This window comes from Oryctolagus cuniculus, chromosome 2 (genome assembly GCF_964237555.1).
Source record: "Oryctolagus cuniculus chromosome 2, mOryCun1.1, whole genome shotgun sequence".
NCBI lineage: Eukaryota > Metazoa > Chordata > Mammalia > Lagomorpha > Leporidae > Oryctolagus > Oryctolagus cuniculus.
The window spans coordinates 41,418,049-41,436,324 of record NC_091433.1 but is presented as its reverse complement, the minus strand read 5'-3'; the positions used below and the strand labels follow the sequence as shown (position 1 = coordinate 41,436,324).

The 18,276-nt window shown below is 44.4% G+C and overlaps 1 protein-coding gene and 1 pseudogene across 4 annotated transcripts in view; one reads left to right on the top strand and one right to left on the bottom strand.

The window, feature by feature from the left end:
* TEC (tec protein tyrosine kinase) overlaps window positions 1–18,276 on the top strand; it is a 122,456-nt gene that overhangs the window by 13,042 nt on the left and 91,138 nt on the right. Inside the window, exon 1 of one of the 4 annotated variants that reach the window (XM_008248637.4) lies at window positions 10,651–11,314. The exons of 2 other annotated variants lie outside the window; for them this stretch is intronic. Coding sequence is in view for 1 of the 2 variants with exons in the window: in XM_070069648.1 (XP_069925749.1) it covers window positions 13,323–13,376 (54 nt within the window). In the remaining variant the exon portion in view is untranslated. Of the gene's footprint in view, window positions 1–10,650; window positions 11,315–13,264; window positions 13,377–18,276 lie in introns of those variants that run through there. One more of the 4 variants, XM_070069648.1, reaches the window with a different exon arrangement.
* On the bottom strand, window positions 9,725–10,030 carry LOC100342360 (transcription and mRNA export factor ENY2 pseudogene; annotated as a pseudogene).

The following is an 18,276-nucleotide window of genomic DNA, read 5'->3' as shown; positions in this document are numbered from 1 at the left end:
AAATTATTATTTTTATTTTTTTTTGACAGGCAGAGTGGACAGTGAGAGTGGTAGAGACAGAGAGAAAGGTCTTCCTTTTTTTCCATTGGTTCACCCTCCAATGGCCACTGCGGCCGGCACGCTGTGGCCAGCGCACCGTGCTGATCCAAAGCCAGGAGCCAGGTGCTTTTCCTGGTCTCCCATGTAGGTGCAGGGCCCAAGCACTTGGGCCATCCTCCACTGCACTCCCGGGCCACAGCAGAGAACTGGACTGGAAGAGGGGCAACCGGGACAGAATCTGGCACCCTGACTGGGACTAGAACCTGGTGTGCAGGCGCCGCAGGTGGAGGATTAGCCTAGTGGTGCCAGCCTGATTATATAAAATTATTAATGAGATACTAAAACTAACTCAGGAGCAATATCATATAATATATTATCTTTTGTAATACAATGGATAGAGTGAAATGTAGTTCTATCAAATCATAGAATTGTGATCAACAGAAAAATGTTTTATACTGCTTCAATTTTAAATTTCAAATTAATTTTTTAAAGAGATTTATTTATTTATTTGAGAATCCGAGTGTCAGAGAGAGCAAGCGAACTTCCATCCACTGGTTCACTTGCCAGATGGCCACAATGGCTGGGACTAGGCCAGGCCAAAGCCAGGAGCCAGGAGCTTCATCTAGGTCTCCCACATGGGTGGCAGGGATCCAAACACTTGGCTCATCTTCTGCTGCTTTTCCAAGGCCATTAACAGGGAGCTGGATGGGAAGTAGAACAGTTGGGACTCAAACCGGTGCCCATATGGGATGCTGGCATTGCAGGTGATGACTTTACCTGCTATGCCACAACGCTAGCCCCCAAATTCAAATTTTAAAACATTAAGGAAAATTTTAAAAAGTTAATTCTTCAGTTTTACTAGCTCCATTTCAAATTCCCAGTGATTACTTGTGGGGAGTGGCTATGATATTGAGCAGCACAATTCTTTACCAAAGGTATTTTTTCTCTCCAGAGGCCCAAGAACTGTGATCCCCACCCTATCCCCTTGACTCCACTCGGCCCCCATCTTATTTTCCTTGCCTGTGTACAGGACTGCCATGTACAGTTATACAGATTATATACTGTAAAATTCTGGGATATCATTTACATTTTGCTTGTCTGCTGCAACAATTTTGTAGGAAGATGGAAATGAAGTTTGTAAGGGAGAAGATGCATTTCCCTAATTCATGCAAAAGCATGTTTTTGGGAATCGGGTGAGTAGGTAGCTGTGACGCTTCTGTGTCTTCCTAGGATTCCAGTGGTTGAACCCAATGCATTGTTCTGTTATATGCCTAGCACGATCCCAGTGTCCTCTGAAAGTGTGGAAGCAGCCTCAGTCAACCTCTTCTCTCCCAGAGGTAGTGTCACAGAGCCCCAGGCACGCATGGGGGAAATTTACCTTGGAGTACTTGTGTCTTGTTCATCATTGTACTTCCGGTGCCTAACACATTTATTGATTTGAATTGGTATCTTGGCTTTGACTTGTGGACCTTTGGCTTGTGTCCTGAGTTGCCCTTAAAGAAATTTGACGCTGGGGTGATTTGTCTAAGTGCTGACATGGCTCTCTCTTTTACCGAGTCACAGCTTACCCATCATGTGGTAGGTACCCTTGTTCTAATAATACTAATTGTCATTATTGCTAATAATAGCTATCATTGATTAATCTCTTTGTGTCAAGCACTGCACTTGCAATTTATGCGCATTATTTCATTTAACCTTCAAAAGCATCTGTAGGTGGTAGGTACTTTTATTACTCCCATTTTGCAATAAGGAAACTGAGGCACTGAGAAATTAATTAATTTGCTTGAGGTCATTTAGCTAAGCTATTAAGTGTCAAAGCTGACGTTTAAAACCAGTTCTGACTTCAAAGCTGCTCTGTGCTTTGAGACCCAGGACTGGGCTCCCCGTTTTGGTGTCTGGGGCTTTACCTACAAGTGACCACATTGGAGTGGACTTACTGTTAGTCAGGACTTCCTTTCTTTGGAACGACTATCCCCAGTGCTTGTGGTTTTTTATTTTTTGGGGGGGAGTGGGGGTTGGGAGTTGACACTGACCCCAGGAGTGCTCATGTGAGTCAGCTTTGGCCAGTCTGAGCAGTTCTTCCATCTGACCAGGTGATTGGCTCAGAGGTTAGCACATGACCCAGGCTGGCTCAGCCAGGCTTCCTGTTCTGCCTGCATTAGGAAGAAGGTGCTCTTTTCCTCTGGGATTTTTTGTTGATAGAGTGAGGTAGCTGGTGCTCCCTTGACTGTCTTCCCCTACTCTGTGGGGAAGTTGTTGTCAGTACGAGAGACTGAGGCCATCGTGCAGTGAGAAGTTGCACTGTACAGATGCATCCTTTGATGGCTAGGGTTTGGCTGTGCCCGGAGCATCCTGGCACTTCCTGATTATGTGAGCCCTAGTACATTCTTTTTGTTTGCTTAAGTATAGTTATTTACATTTGAAAGCACCTGGCCTAATATACAGGCTTTTCAGAAAATGAGTATTTTGGCTCTCCATTGCCATTTTCTGTCTACCCTTTGGACAAGCCTGCTGCTTCTTGGTTTTTGGTGCCTGAATGGTGCCTGGAGCCCTTTGATCCCTGTACATGCTGTATCAGTTCAGCTCGCTCTTTTTTCCCTTATCAGCCCTGTCCCAGCGAGAGGAGGTCCACGCCCAGTTCCTCCATGGCATAGCCCACACACGTGGTTCTGGGTGGGATAGGGAATGTGCTATGAGTGAAGCATTTGAGAAATCTGTTCTTCATAGGCTTCACAAAAATTACTCGTTGGCTTACCCTTTGAATGCTGATCAAAGACTACTGAATGCGGAACTCATCTGGCCTCTGAAACCACCTTGGATCTCAGCCAGCTGAGGCCAGGCCTCAGTTATCCCGGCCGTTCTGCTTAGCCGCCTGCTTATGTCCTCTCAGCCCTCCCCGCGATGCCGCCCTCCCATGCTTCTGCTGGCTTCCTTCCCAGATCTTTCCGGTGGCCCTCTGAGAGCATTGTTCCATTGTGAATCAGTTCTCCCACACCCTAGCCTCCTCACAGGGTGAAAACACTCCCTTCTCTCTATACTGTGGCCTCCTGCTGCATCCCCTTTGCTGCTCCCACAGCATCACTTGTCTGCCCTTTTGCAAAAACTCTCTCTTTTAGGGTTTAAGCCGTTCATGCAAGTACCCTCCTAGTCGCTCCTTTTGCAGCCAGTTTCTTGGTCCTTCTCTCTGATTGACTCACTGCTTCATGGCCTTCTCTCCTAACTCTGCTATCTTTGTGTTCATACAACTAACTGTAGTTGCCTTGGGGGTAGCTCATGGGAATAGTTGATTGTGGTGGGGGTGGAAAACAAAGGCAACTTCATAAAAGAGATGACCTGTGTTAGGGACTTTGAGAAATGGATAGGATCTCAACAAGCAGATAAAGAGAGAAGTGCATTCAAGCAGAGAGAACCATGTTGGCCAAGGCAGGAAAATAGGAAAAGGCCTGGTGTGCTTGTCTCTTGACTGTATTGGGAAACAGGTGGTAGGAAAGGCAGAGGGGACACACGTTAGATTGGACATGATTCTGTTTACTTAAGATTAAGGAGTGAGCTAAGGAAAATCCAAGGGGAAGAATATAAGAGAACACAGCCTCCATTATAAAAGGGAGAGGAGTGGGATGATATTGTACATGATAACAGTAGAGCTTTTTGGAGTGATTGTAGAAGGGGAGGAGGAGTAATTAAAGCAGGGGAGAAGGTTCAGGGGCTGCTGTTTGCCTTGATGGTGAAGATGCCCACTTCCCATATCATGTTCCTGATTCCAGCTTCCTGCTAACGCAGACTCCAGAGGGCAGAGCTTTTGGCTCAAGTAATTGGGTTCCTGCCACCCATGTGGGAGACCAGAATTGCGTTCTTGGCATCTGGCTTCAGCCCTGGCCTAGGTTTCCATGTGTAGGCATTTGGGGTTTGAACCAGTGGCTGGGAGCTCTGTTTCTGTCTCTGATATAAATAATTTATGTTTTTTTTTTTTATTTTTTATTTTTGACAGGCAGAGTGGACAGTGAGAGAGACAGAGATAAAGGTCTTCCTTTTTGCCATTGGTTCACCCTCCAATGGCCGCCGCGGCTGGTGCGCTGCGGCCGGTGCACCGCGCTGATCCGATGGCAGGAGCCAGGTACTTATCCTGGTCTCCCATGTGGGTGCAGGGCCCAAGTACCTGGGCCATCCTCCACTGCACTCCCTGGCCACAGCAGAGAGCTGGCCTGGAAGAGGGGCAACCGGGACAGAATCCGGCGCCCCGGCCGGGACTAGAACCTGGTGTGCCGGCGCCGCAAGACGGAGGATTAGCCTAGTGAGCTGTGGCGCTGGCCAATAATTTATGTTTTTTAAAAAGATTTATTTGAAAATCAGAGTTACATACAGAGAAAAGGAGAAGCAGAGAGAGAGGGGTCTTCCATCCGCTGGTTCTCTTGGCTGCAACAGCCAGAGCTGTGCCGATCTGAAGCCAGGAGCCAGGAGCTTCTTCCAGGTCTCCCACATTGGTGCAGGGGCCCAAGGACTTGGGCCATCTTCTACCGCTTTCCCAGGCCATTAGCAGAGAACTGGATTGGAAGTAGATCAGCCAGGACTTGAAAGCCCATATGGGATGCCAGCGCTGCAGGTGGTGGCTTTACCCGCTGTGTCACAGTGCCAGCCCCAAATAATTTGTGTTTGAAACAACAGTTTATAATAGAAAAGGGGCTGTAGAAGGAAGAGATAGTAGAAGAGGAGGTCAAAGGATTTGCCGGACAGACTGGTTATGAGGGAGCAGGGTGGTGGGCAGAGGAATGAGGGTATGATACCTGCTGCTTAGGAGGAAGGAAAGATTGAAGTCGTGTCTGGTGATGGGAGACTTAAGATATGATGCTGGGAGACAGCAGCTACATGCTAGATATTAATCAGATCGCTTGAGCTTCTGGTTACCTTATGAATAAATAGTAAGAGAGTTTCTTTCTTGATAGTAAAAATTATTTAAATTATAATAGCTTAAGATATTTTCCAAATTGTGTTTTATAGAATATTACAACTCTGGTTCAAGGGAATAGAAGGAGTTCTAAGATCTTGCAAGGTTGGCAAATGAATTCTGTGATTCACAGAACCTATTCACATATTAAAGACTCTGAGAAATGCATACGAGAAGCCAGTTTGATGCTATTTAGCCCGAGTTTTCTCAACTATCTTTGTCCATGCAGTAATTTATTAAGCAAGCATGCCATAAGCACATGCCATGATATGTTTTGAGCATGTTGTGAGCCCCATTTTCACAGTAGAGCGTACAGTCTGCCAGTGCCCCTGTGTTTAGAAGATTATAGTCTGAGTGCATGTTATCACTTCAGAGGTCTTGATGTTGTGAGGAACATGATTCTGGAAGCCTTGAGTTCAGGGATTTGGACAGTCTTTTGTACTCTGGACCAGAATGGTGTGGAGCAATCGCCTGACTCTATCTTACATCAACACCTCCACTTTTCACACAGTGTTTCCCGCATTTCCTGCCTTGGGCATGCACAGAGCTCATAACAAGGTAACTTTCAGGTTTGGAAGTTGGTGACTCATCCAAGGTCACCCAGCTAGTAAGTTGCAGAACTAGAGCCACAAACTCAGCTCTCCTGGCACTAAATTCTAGGTTTATTCCATTTTGTGATGAGAAAGCACAATTTGAAATGCTTGAAATTGACAAACTAGAAGGAAACTAAGCAGGTTGAGTGAGACACTGCTGACCATGCCGGTGTGATCAGTACTGTCAGGGCTGGCTTAGGCATCACCCCACTACCACTCTCACCATCATCGTTAACACTGAGTACTGCAATCCATGTATTATGCTAAGTATTTTATATATTTTCCCAACTCCATGAAGTAGTGATGTTATTGTGTTTTATAGATTAGGAAGCAAGTTTAGAGAGGTGAGTAATACATCTGTGTGCGCATAGCTGGAAAGGAGCAGAGCCAAGTTTCCATCCAAGGCTGTTTTCAGAGTTCAAACTCTTACCTTTGCTGTAATCAAGTGAAATGTTTTCTCTGTTTCAGCACTTGCCTCTCAGACTGGTTTGTTTTTTTTCTCTTCCCCATTTCAGCTTTCTAGCTCTTCCTGTTGGTAAAACCTGAGCCCAGATAGGATCTGATTCATTCATTTACTCCGTGAGTGAGGAGGCATTTATCACATATTTTATAAGTGCCTACTGTGTGGAGGAATGGTTCTAGGAGATGAGGAGCCAGCAGTAAATACACAAACAAGGTTTCTGTTCCTGTGGCCCTTAGAGCATATTAACAGCCTTGAAACATTTTTGTTCAGTTGCCATGAATCTACTTTGCTGCTTTGCTAATTTAAGATGTTAGTGTCTACTCATGTAATTCATTCTGTGAATGGAAAACCACCCCTGTCACCATTCTACCTTTAGAGCTTTCTGATTTGGCAGAAACAATGCTGAAAGGGATACCTGCCAGGATCCTGCTGATGTCTAGTCATCTGGGACAGGTTAGCTCAGTGTAGCAGAAAAATAATGAAGTCAGGAAGCAGAGCTTAAATGGAAGAAGTTGGAATCTCAGTGCTTTCAGCGTGAAGCCATAGGTCTGTGGGACTGTTGGTGTTTTCTGTTACATTGGGACAATCAGCTGGGTACACTGAGGTATCTGGGATTTCAGAAAGGTATATGTTGGGCTTTGGAAAATTTTTATAGATAATGTTTAAATTACATTAGGAGTATATATGTATTTTTTAAAGATTTATTTTTTGAAAGGCAGAGTGACAAGCACGGAGAGACGGAGAGAAAGAGATAATTTCCTTCTGTGGTTCACTGCCCAAATGGCAACAATGGCCAGGGCTGGGCCAGGCTGAAGCCTGGAGCCAGGAGCTCCATCCTGGTCTTCCAAATGGGTGGCAGGAGACCAAGCTCCTGGACCAGCTTCTGCTTTCCCAGGAGCCTTAGCAGAGAGCTGGATGGGAAGCAGAGCAGCCAGGACTTGAACTGGTGCTCTGATATGGGATGCTGGCAGCACAGGCAGAGGCTTAACTTGTGCCACAATGCCAGCCCCCTGTGAATGTATTATTAACATAAAATTTCTATTGATAGAGTAAATCTAAAGCTGAATATTTTCCACCAAAAGTGAGCTTGTGGTAATCTTTAGTTGATATAGACCAAGGATTATGTTACTTATTGCTGTATTATATTCCTAATTCTTGAGTTAAGTGGAAAGTAACTACCTAGCTCCAACCATATAAAAATGAGTTTACCAAGGCTTTATTTACTAAGCAATTATCAAGTATTAATATAAGAAGTCGAATATTTTTGTAATTTTTGCCCAAACTTCCGTTGATGATATTGTTCAATTTCTTTCATCATCTTTTATGATCCCATAGTTTATTTCTCTTTAGTGATAAAGAATGTTTTTCTTTTGATAAACTGCTATGGATCTTATCATAAGGAATTACTATTCAGTGAAATATGAGAGTACTTTAAAAAGTTAAGGCTGGTGCCGTGGCTCAATAGGCTAATCCTCCGCCTGTGGCGCCAGCCCACCGGGTTCTAGTCCTGCTCAGGGCGCCGGATTCTGTCCCAGTCGCTCCTTTTCCTGTCCAGCTCTCTTCTGTGGCCTGGGAAGGCAGTGGAGGATGGCCCAAGTACTTGGGCCCTGCACCCTCATGGGAGACCAGGAGAGGCACCTGGCTCCTGGCTTCGGATCAGCACGGTGCGCCGGCCGCAGCGCGCCAGCTGCAGCGGCCACTGGGGAGGGTGAACCAATGGAAAAGGAAGACCTTTCTCTCTGTCTCTCTCTCTCTCTCTCTCACTGTCTACTCTGCCTGTCCAAAAAAAAAAAAGTTAATGGAGGGGCTGGGATTGTGGTGCAGCAGGTTAAGCTGCCAGCTGTTACACCAGTATCTCATATGAGCGCAGGTTCGATCTTGACTGTCCACTAATAATCAAACTCCCTAATGGCCTGGGAAAGCAGCAGAAGATGGCTCAAGTACTTGGACCCTTTCCATCCACATGGGAGACCAAAATGGAGTACCTAGCTCCTGGCTCCTGGCTTTGGCCTGGCCTAGCCCCAACTGTCACAGCCATCTGGGGAGTGAACCAGCAGATGGAAGATCTCTCTTTATCTATGTCTTTCCCTTTTTCTCTATAAGTCTGCCTTTCAAATAAACAAAAAATAAATCTTTAAAATAATAATAAAAAAGTTAGCAGAAGATAGAATTTAGATAAGTTTATTTTGATGCAAAATAATTTGAAATCCATGTATATGAGAGGTGTTCAAAAACTTAGTGGAAAATGCATACTATGGAAAAAACTGGGCATGGATTTAAAATTTTTTCCACCTAAACTTACCCTTTTATTCCATTTTCCTATGAACTTTTTGAAGTTTTGTTTGTCCTGGATTTTGAGAAGCTTCAAATTTAACATATAATTGCAATTAATATTTCAGAGTATATAGTAGAATTGTAGCATATGTGAATCTGTGTTAAGAGAACTTAATCTATAGGCCAGCAAAGAAAAAAGAAGCACCAGTTTAATGGAAGGGGGAGTTTCTTCTGCTCACTATTTTGTTTTATGAGTCTATGCCCCAGAGGGTCTGTGCATTGGAGATGTGTGAACCTCTGCTCCCTGAATCATAAAGTTTTATTTATTTATTTGAAAGTGAGAGTTACACAGAGAGAGGAGAGGCAGACAGAGAGAGAGGTCTTCCATCCACTGGTTCACTCCCCAATGGCTGCAACGGCCAGAGCTGAGGCCATCTGAAGCCAGGAGCCAGGAGCTTCCTCCGGGTCTCCAACGCAGGTGCAAGGGCCCAAGGACTTGGGCTGTCTTGTACTGCTTTCCCAGGCCATAGTAGAGAGCTGGATTGGAAGTAGAGCAGCCAGGACAGGTGCCCATATGGAATGCCAGCACTGCAGGAGGCGGCTTTACCCGCTATGCCACAGCGCCAGCCCCTCCAAACGCTTTTTATGATGATCTCAAAGTGCTGAATGTGATTTTAGTAACTATATTTTCATATAAACTGACCCCAATCCAACTACTTTAATGCTAAATCAATACAACCAAAAATTTATTTTTCTCTAGGCTAGATGGTTTTCAAAGAAGCCTCCAGACCAGCTGCCTGATTGCTTTCCTGGAGGTTTGTTTATGTATAATAAACTTTATGTGCATTTTCTCATGTGTTCCTCATGGAAACCTTTTTTTAATTCATGAGATATTAAAATAACACAGGTAGGGAAAAAATCAATACAATGTATACACAATTACTGAAAACTATACCAACATACAAAAATGATTTTATTTTGGGAAATGATATCTAATTTATGGCAGGTTTTCTTTTTTCTTTTTAAGATTTACTACTTATTTTATTTGAAAGGCAGAGTCACAGAGAGGCAGAGGCAGAGAAAGAGGTCTTCCATCCACTGGTTCACTCCCCAAATAGCCGCAATGGCTGGAGCTGCGCCGATCCGAAGCCAGGAGCCAGGAGCTTCTTCCAGGTCTCCCATGTGGGTGCAGGGGCCCAAGGACCTGGGCCATCCTCCACTACCTTCCCAGGCCATGGCAGAGAGCTGGACTGGAAGTGGAACAGCCGAAACTTGAACCGGTGCCTATATGAGATGCCAATACTGCAAGTAGTGGCTTTAGCTGCTATGCCACAGCACGTTTTTGAAATTTTTACTTTCAGAATAAAAGTTTTATTTTCAGAAATAAAATATCATAAACAGTCTAATTCAGTCTTAAAGACTGGCAGACTGAGCAAGAGATGTTCTTATTTTTTTGTAGCTGCTCTTTCTTTCCACTTCAGTTACCAGGGCTTTGCCTTTTAGGGCCATTTCAGCCACCCATTCATCAACTGTGTTGTGTTCTAGTCCTTTCTCTTTAATTACCTCTTTACAGCATGGCTTGCATTGGTCCTTTCAGCTGTGTTCAGTTAAGTTAGCTCTCAGAAGCTCTTTGAGGCATTCTCTCTCTCTGCTTTCTGTCAGCTTTAGGTTCATTGCTGCTCATGTCTGTACATCTTTGGTCATCTTGCTAACCACCATGACCTACCACACTTGTCGGCCAACTGAACTTACAAGGTTTTGTCATCGCCATCATTTTACTATAATGAAATACTGTCTACAGAGTTGTTATTTGTATAGTTACACAACTAATAACATTTAGAGCCAGGTCAGTCAAATCCAGCAGGTCAGGTTCCTTCCACTAAATCATGCTATTTAGCCTGAAGTTCCATAAATAATTGGTGAATTAGGTGATGGAGGATGAGGCAGGTGCTGTGGCACAGCTGGGAGGGGCACCTGCAACTCTGGCGTCCTATATGGATGCAGGTTCCAGTCCCAGCTGCTCCACTTCGGGTCCAGCTCCCTGCTAATGGCCTGGAAAAAGCAGCAGCAGATGACCGAAGTACTGGGGCCCCTGCACCTGCGTGGGAGACCTGGAAGAAGCTTCTGGCTTCTGGCTCAGATTGGTTGAGCTCTGGCCGTTGCAGCCATTTGGGGAGTGAACCTGCAGATGGAAGACCTCTCTGTTTTTTCTCACTGTCTGTAACTCTGACTTTCAAAAGTAAGTAAAAAAAAAAAAAAAAAAAAAAAAAAAAAAGATGGAAGGTGACATAAGGAAAAATAAACATCTTTAGCATAATATTTTCTTCTTTCTTCTCCAGCTCTGTCAAGAGCCACATTAAAATCTTGGTTTTTAAGCATACTGAAAGATACAGGCTCACCTTCTACATGGCTGATTTTCTGTTTGAAACAGTCATCACACGTGGATAAGTAGTTCTAGGATAACAAGCATCACAGAATCATTTGAGTTCTAGGGCTAAAGGCAGAATTAAAGTTCGTCAGCTTCAGTTCACTCATCTCACGGATGATATCAAAAGGCCTTCAGAGACTGTGAGTTTTGCCTTTACTGTGTCAGTTAAGGACAGAGAAGTTTCTCTGGGGCCTGAAGCCCCCTTTTATCTTAACAGGAAATTAGAATAGTGGTGGACGAATACTTGTCCCATGAGAGAGGTGAGAGTTTAGTTGAAACTGCATCATTTTGCACAGTTCTGCCTGGGCCTCTTGGGTGAGTAAGCTGTGATGTTCCACTCTCCAGAACAAAAGAGCCTTCCACATAGGGTGGGATGGACCCTCAGGAGCTCCTGGAAGAGAAAAGGCGCCTGTTAACCTAGACTGCTGGAGGAAGTGCGAACGGCTGTCCTTTTGGAGTGGGAGGCTTCCTCCGCGTCTGTGAAGTGACCACAAGAGAAGTTGAAATTGTTGAAAGCTCTGGAGTACCTGCTCTGCAACCTTTGATGTTTGGCTTCTGACGTCAGTAGCAGCAAGGTGTGAATACAGTGGAATCATTCATTCAGCCAGAAAATCCTTACTGCACACCTAGTATGCTTCAGGCAGTGTTCTGGATACCAGATCATGCCAAATATTGTATTTTCTTTCCCTTGAGAGGAAAAAAAAAAAGATTTGGAAATAAGATTCTGAGACATTCGTGTGGAACAGATTGGAAATGGATGTGTAGGGTGATGTGTACACATACTTTTTTTTTTTTTTTTTACAGGCAGAGTTAGTCAGTGAAAGAGAGAGACAGAGAGAAAGGTCTTCCTTCCGTTGGTTCACCCCCAAGTGGCCACAATGGCCGGCCAGCACGCTGCGCCGATCCGAAGCCAGGAGCCAGGTGCTTCCTCCTGGTCTCCCATGCAGGTGCAGGGACCAAGCACTTGGGCCATCCTCCACTGCACTCCTGGGCCACAGCAGAGAGCTGGCCTGGAAGAGGAGCAACCGGGACAAAATCCAGCATCCCAAGTGGGATTAGAACCCGGGGTGCCGGTGCCGCAGGCAGAGGATTAACCAATTGAGCTGTGGAGCCGGCCTGACGTACTTTTTTTTTTTTTTTTTTTTAGTATTTATTTATTTTACTTGAAAATCAAAGTTACAGAGAGGGAGAGGCAGAGGCAAAAAGAGAGAGAGAGAGAGAATTTTCCATCTGCTGGTTCACTCCCCAAATGGCTGGGACGGCTGGAGCTGGGCCAGGAGCCAGGAACTTCTTTCGGGTCTCCCACATAGGTGCAGGGGCCCCAGCACTTGGGCCATCTTCCACTGCTTTCCCACGCACAGTAGCAGGGAGCTGGATCAGAAGTAGAGTAGCCGGGACTCAAACCAGTGCCCATATGGGATGCCGGCACCGTAGGTGGTGGCCTAATCTGCTGTGCCACAGTGTTGACTCCACGTACACACATATTAAGTACTTTATCCTGTGGTGGCTATCTAAATGTCGGTATCACTTATTTATGTAAAGTTGGCTTTCAGAACTTCTCAATAAAATAGAAAAAATTAAACAGTGACTTATTTTATAGAATATGATTTCTCAGATCATGGAATTTTCCACACATGATTTTGAGATTTAATGCTCAGCCATCATCCCCAACGGAGAACTGTTTAGTGTGAGGATCTCTGGGCAGGGGAGGTATGGTGAAGGGAAACGGAGGGCTCTGTAAAGTACTGTACTTCTATTCAAAGCTTTCAAAAATTCTGGAATGTCTGTGAAACCATTCTTCAATCCTAGAAGGATTGAAGGGTTCCAACATTATTTTCTTGTTTGTTTCTAAAGGTTTGGACCTCATGTATGGAATGGAGTTTTGTCCCCTCATGGAAATGTGTTTTTGATTCTGTAATTGAATACAAATAGACAAATTGTTTTAGCTGAAATTTATCTTAATTTCATCTATTTGCTTAGAATGCATCTAGTCTATAAAGTGAAGAATATAAGTAATTGTCATTTTCCTGTAACTAAAGCTATTGCTTTTCATTTTAACTTCATTCCTACAAAGTAAAGGATTCCTAAAATACTCAAAATTAAAACTCATGATGGGGTTTTAATTCTCAAACTGACTCAGAACTCACTATAACACTTTTGAATATGAAATAGTAAATGTATACCAGTTTTACTTTCATTTTCTATTTGTGATTCTGATCAAAATTAAGATTAAAAAATTTCATGTGCATTTTATGAGTAAGGAATTGTTAAGATCAGAGTGTGAACACCTGTTTTTATACATGTATTGGCATATTTCTAGCTATCTGTCAAAATTCTGTTCATATATTGTCTCCTCTTTGAAGTGGTTCACAATACTTTGAAAAGGGGCCATTGGTTCCTTTTCAGTCATCACATATTAGTGATTCTTAGGGGATATGAAATGATTTCAAGATAATCTGCACATATCACTTTTACATTTAACAGATTGTAATGTTGCCCCCCCCCCTTTTTTTTTTTGAAAGGCATAGAGACAGAGGAAGAGAGAGGGTGAGAAAGAGACAGAAAGCTCTTGTCACTCTTCAAATGCCTGCCGTGTCTGGTGCTGGGCCAGGGCTGAGCTGGGGCCAGAGCCAGGAGGTGAGAACTCAGTCCAGGTCTCCCACGTAGGAGGTGGAAACCCGGTTACCTGAGCCATCAGCACTGCCTCCAGTGTCCGTGTCAGGAAGCTGGAGTCAGAAGCCAAAGCTGAGACTCAGAGAGGCACTCCAGAGTGGGAAGTGGGTATCTGAACTGCTGTGCTAAATGCCAGCTCCTGCTATTTGTTTTTAAGTAACTCCCATGCTTCTCTAAAGATCCTATCTTGTTCATCTTTGTAACCACCTGAATGTCTCATGTGTTTTTCTTTCTAAAGATATATTTTATCTGTGAAATGCAGAGCTCCAGAGAGGCAGAGGCAGAGAGAGAGGTCATCCGTCCTCTGGTTCACTCCCCACATGGCCGCAATAGCTGGAGCTGAGCTGATCGGAAGCCAGGAGTCAGGAGCTTTTTGCAGGTCTCCCACAAGGGTGCAGGGCCTCGAGCACTTGAGCCATCTTCTACTGCTTTCCCAGGGCACAGCAGGGAGCTGGATTGGGAGTGGAGCAGCCGGGACATGAACTGGCGCCCATATGCGATGCCGGCACTGCAGGTGGCGGCTTTACCCGCTACGCTACAGTGCCAGCCCCCCATGTATTTTTTTTGATACATGATAGCTATGTGTAAATGACAGAATGAGTAAATACATGAATGTTGGAAACTGTTCCTATGGGCAGCTTGGCTCATGAACTGAACACGGTAAAAGGATGGGTGGGTGAGAGAGAGGAAATATTTGGGGTGGGAAGAAAGTTGACAGGGGTTAAAGGTGAATGAAGTAAGAGTGATGTAGTCAGGAATACTTTAGTGTATGAGCATGTCTTGGTTGTTTCTCTAGTGCTATGTAAAACACACCCCAAATTTTCAGCACACAAAAGCAACCAGTTCATACATTCTGTAGGTTGAGAATTAGTGCACAGTAGAGATGTCTTGTTTCACTTCTACAGAGTCTAGGCTCCTACTTCAGAAAACTTCCGTGGCTGGGAATGACTTAAAGGACTGGGGGCTGGAGCCATCTGAAGTGTTCTCACCTGGATGTCTGCCTTCTGTGCTGGCGTGATTTAAAGGCTGGGCTCAGCTGGCATTTGCCACTGGATACCTCCATTTGGGTTATCTATTCGGCAGGGGCTTCTTTATGATGCCTGGCTTCCAAGAGGAACCATCCAAATAACCAGAGAAACCTGGTTATGACTAACCCATGGGAACCAGGCAGAGCTAATTGGCTTTCTATGACCTGGAGTCCAAGGTCACATAGTATCAGTTCTGTTGCACTGTTTCAGAGGAGCCACAAGCCCTCTCAGATTCAAGGTGAGGAAACATAGACCTTAACTCTTCATGGGAGGAGTATCAGTGAACTTGGAGTGATTTTGTTTTAAATACTGGACCAATTACAATGATGGGTAGAGAGAAGGACAGAAGAGTACATTGTCAATGTACTTCATCATAGGTAGGACATATGAAAATGTGTCTGGACACTATCAAAATAGTAGTTAGACTGTGGCTTATAACCATGACATTAAAAAAATGGGAGGCAGAGAGGGAGAGAGGGGGAGAGGGGGAGGGGGGAGAGAGAGAAGAGGGGGGAAGAGAGAGAGAGAGAGAGGGAGAGGGAGAGGGAGAGAGGGGGAGGGAGAGTGAGGGAGCAAGCAGGTGTGCTCCCATCTGTTGGTTTACTTCCTAAATGCCTCCCCTGGCTGGGGCTGGGCCAACTCAGAGCAGATCTTCCATGTGGATGGCAGGAACTGAATTACTAGAGTCATCAACACTGCCTCCCCTGGACTGCACTGACAGGAAGTTGAGGTTAGGAGCCAGAGCTGGGTATGAAACCCAGTACCTGGGGCTGGTGCCGTGGCTCACTTGGTTAATCCTCCGCCTGCGGCGCCGGCATCCCATATGGGTGCCAGATTCTAGTCCCGGCTGCCCCTCTTCCAGTCCAGCTCTCTGCTGTGGCCCAGGAGGGCAGTGGAGGATGGCCCAAGTGCTTGGGCCCCTGCACCCTCGTGGGAGACCAGGAAGAAGCACCTGGCTCCTTGCTTCGGATCGGTGCAGTGCTGGCGATAGCGGCCATTTGGGGAGTGAACCAATGGAAGGAAGACCTTTCTCTCTGTCTCTGTCCCTGTCTATAACTCTACCTGTCAAATTAAAAAACAAACAAACAAACAAAACCCAGTACTCTGTTGTGAGATGGGGATGTCTTAACCACTAGGCCAAGAGCCTGATCCCTATAACATTTTTTTCAATGTAGCTTGTAATTTTTATTTGTTGCAAAAGATATATGAGAATGTTTTCTAGAAATTAGCTTTTTATTGGTTTATTTTTTCCTCTTAGAGATCAGGTAAATAACAGCTTGCATTTCAGTCTGGGAAAAATATCTTCATTTTTTTTTAAAGATTTATTTATTTACTTGAAAGTCAGAACAGAGAGAGGAGGAGAGGCAGAGAGAGAGAGAGAGAGAGTGAGTGAGAGAGAGAAAGAGAAAGAGAGAGAGAGGGAGAGGTGTCTTCCATCTGCTGGTTCACTCCCCAGATGCGCCAATCTGAAGCCAGGAGCCAGGAGCTTCTTCCGGGTCTCCCACACAGGCGCAGGGGCCCAAGGACTTGGGCCATGTTCTACTGCTTTCGCGGACCATAGCAGAGAGCTGGAACAGCTGGGACTCCAACTGGCACTTATATGGGATGCCGGCAGTGCCAGCGGCTTTACCCGCTATGCCACAGTGCCGGCCCCGGGGAAAATCATCACTAACCAAGCCCTACACAACCTAGAAATATGAGTAAACACTTTTCTGGTCAAATTTGCCTTCTTGTTGTAATATGCTCTGTAATTTCTAATCTTTGTGCTCTTCCCATGGATTCTTTCGCAATAACACTGCACTTGGGATATTTGCACTCACTTTGCCCGATCGCCCACTGTGCTGTGGTGCTTTGTACAGAATTGTCCTTTTCTCATACTTTGGACTTGAAAAGCAAACTTCAGCTTCCATGAAAGTGGAACAGGGGAAAGGGAAGGAAAGAGGGGTTATCACAAGGACACATGTTGCATTAGACCTGTGGTTTTTATTTTTGGTGGCGAGAAGCCACATATTCCTGTTTGTCAGAGAAGAGGCCGTGTCACTCTCCATTATTGTGAAGTTCAGCTGGTTCACAGCGATCATTGCAACTGCTGAAAGGACATTCACGAAGAGGTAGGGATGTTGGTAGCAATGAGCCTTGCAGGATCCCACTCACCTTTTTCTCCTCTTGGCTGCCTTCCTTTTTTTCTTAAAGCTTTTTAAAAATTTTTGTGTGTTTATTTATTTAATTTGAAAGGTAGAGGGACACAGATAGACAGAGATCTCCATCTGCTGGTTCACTCCCCAAATGTCTCCAATGGCTGGGGTGGGGCCAGGCTGCAGCCAGGAGCCTGGAATTCAGCCTGGGTCTCCCATATGGTGGCAGAGACCCAAATGCTTGAGCTATCACCTGCTGCCTCTAGGGGTGCACACTAGTAGGAAGCTGGAATTGAATGTGGAGCAAGGACTTGAACCTAGGCACTCACATTTGGGGTGCAGGTGTCCCAGAGACTTAACTGCTTTGCCACGTACCTGCCCTGCCTTGTTTTTTTTTCCCTCCCTCCCTTTTCTTCTTCCTTCCTGTTCTGTTTTCTTTCTTTCCAATTTCAAAGTATTAGATGAGGGGGACAGAAGGAACCATGTTACTCCATTAAATATATTTAAAAAATCTTTTCAATATGGAAGATTCCAAACATAAACAAAAATAGGATCACCTAAGTGGCACCCTGCACTCATCACTCAGCTTCAGCAGTTATCAACTCATGAATGATTTGATTTGTCTCTACTTCCACGTACACTTTACCAGGTGATGAAGCAACCTGTAGATTTTTCCATATATATCTCTAAAAGGTAAGAATTCTTAAAAATATAGTCATTATATTGTTATCATACAAAGACACACATGCACACATATGAGCAAACCCCAAAAACCTGACACATCATCAAACACATCTTTTTTTAAAAAATTATTTACTTATTTGAAAGAGTTAGAGAGAGAGAGAGGGAGAGACAGAGAGATGGAGAGAGATCTTGCATCCTCTGATTACTGTAGCATCCGGGGGCTGGACTAGGCTGAAGCCAGGAGCCAGGGACTCCGTCCAGGCCTCCCACTTGGGATAGTGGGAGCCCAAGCACTTGGGCTGTCTTTTGCTATTTTCCCAGGTGCATTATCAGGGAGCTGGATCAGAAGTGATCTCAAACTGGTGCCCATATGGGATGTTGACATCACACGTGGTGGCTTAACCCTCTGTGCCACAACACTGGCCTCCATCAAACATATCTTGCCAAGAAACCTTAATATCATCGATGTCCAGCTAGTATTTAAGTTGCCACAGGTGTCTCATACCTTCTAGCTGATTGAGACACCTCTTAGGACTTTAATTATCTATCCCTACATACAAATAAAATAAAATATAAAATAAAAAAGAAAGGACATCTAAAAAAATCTATCCCTCCTTTATTTCAATCTCTCTCTTTGTTCTTGACATATTTTGAAGAAAATTTCTCATTTGTAAAAAAATATGATAATGACTTGGATTCTTTATTCCTGTTTTAAGCAATATGAGAGAGTATGTAGACACAGATGAACATTTCTTATTAAAAACAAGTTAGAATACTGTAGCCAAGGACCACACATTAGTATTTGATTATTTTATGCTGTATAAACTTGCAATTTTCAAGTTACTTTTCTTGTGTTTTCTTCTGGTAAAAGGTGCTGAAAATCACTTAACCTACTTGAGAAACTTGTTATTCCTGTTTTGTTTCACTTTTATTATTTTCCTCTGAAGTCCAAAAATAGAAAGAGCAGTATTTATTTTATATCATAAATTCCCTCATCTGAGGAGAACTGGTGCCAGA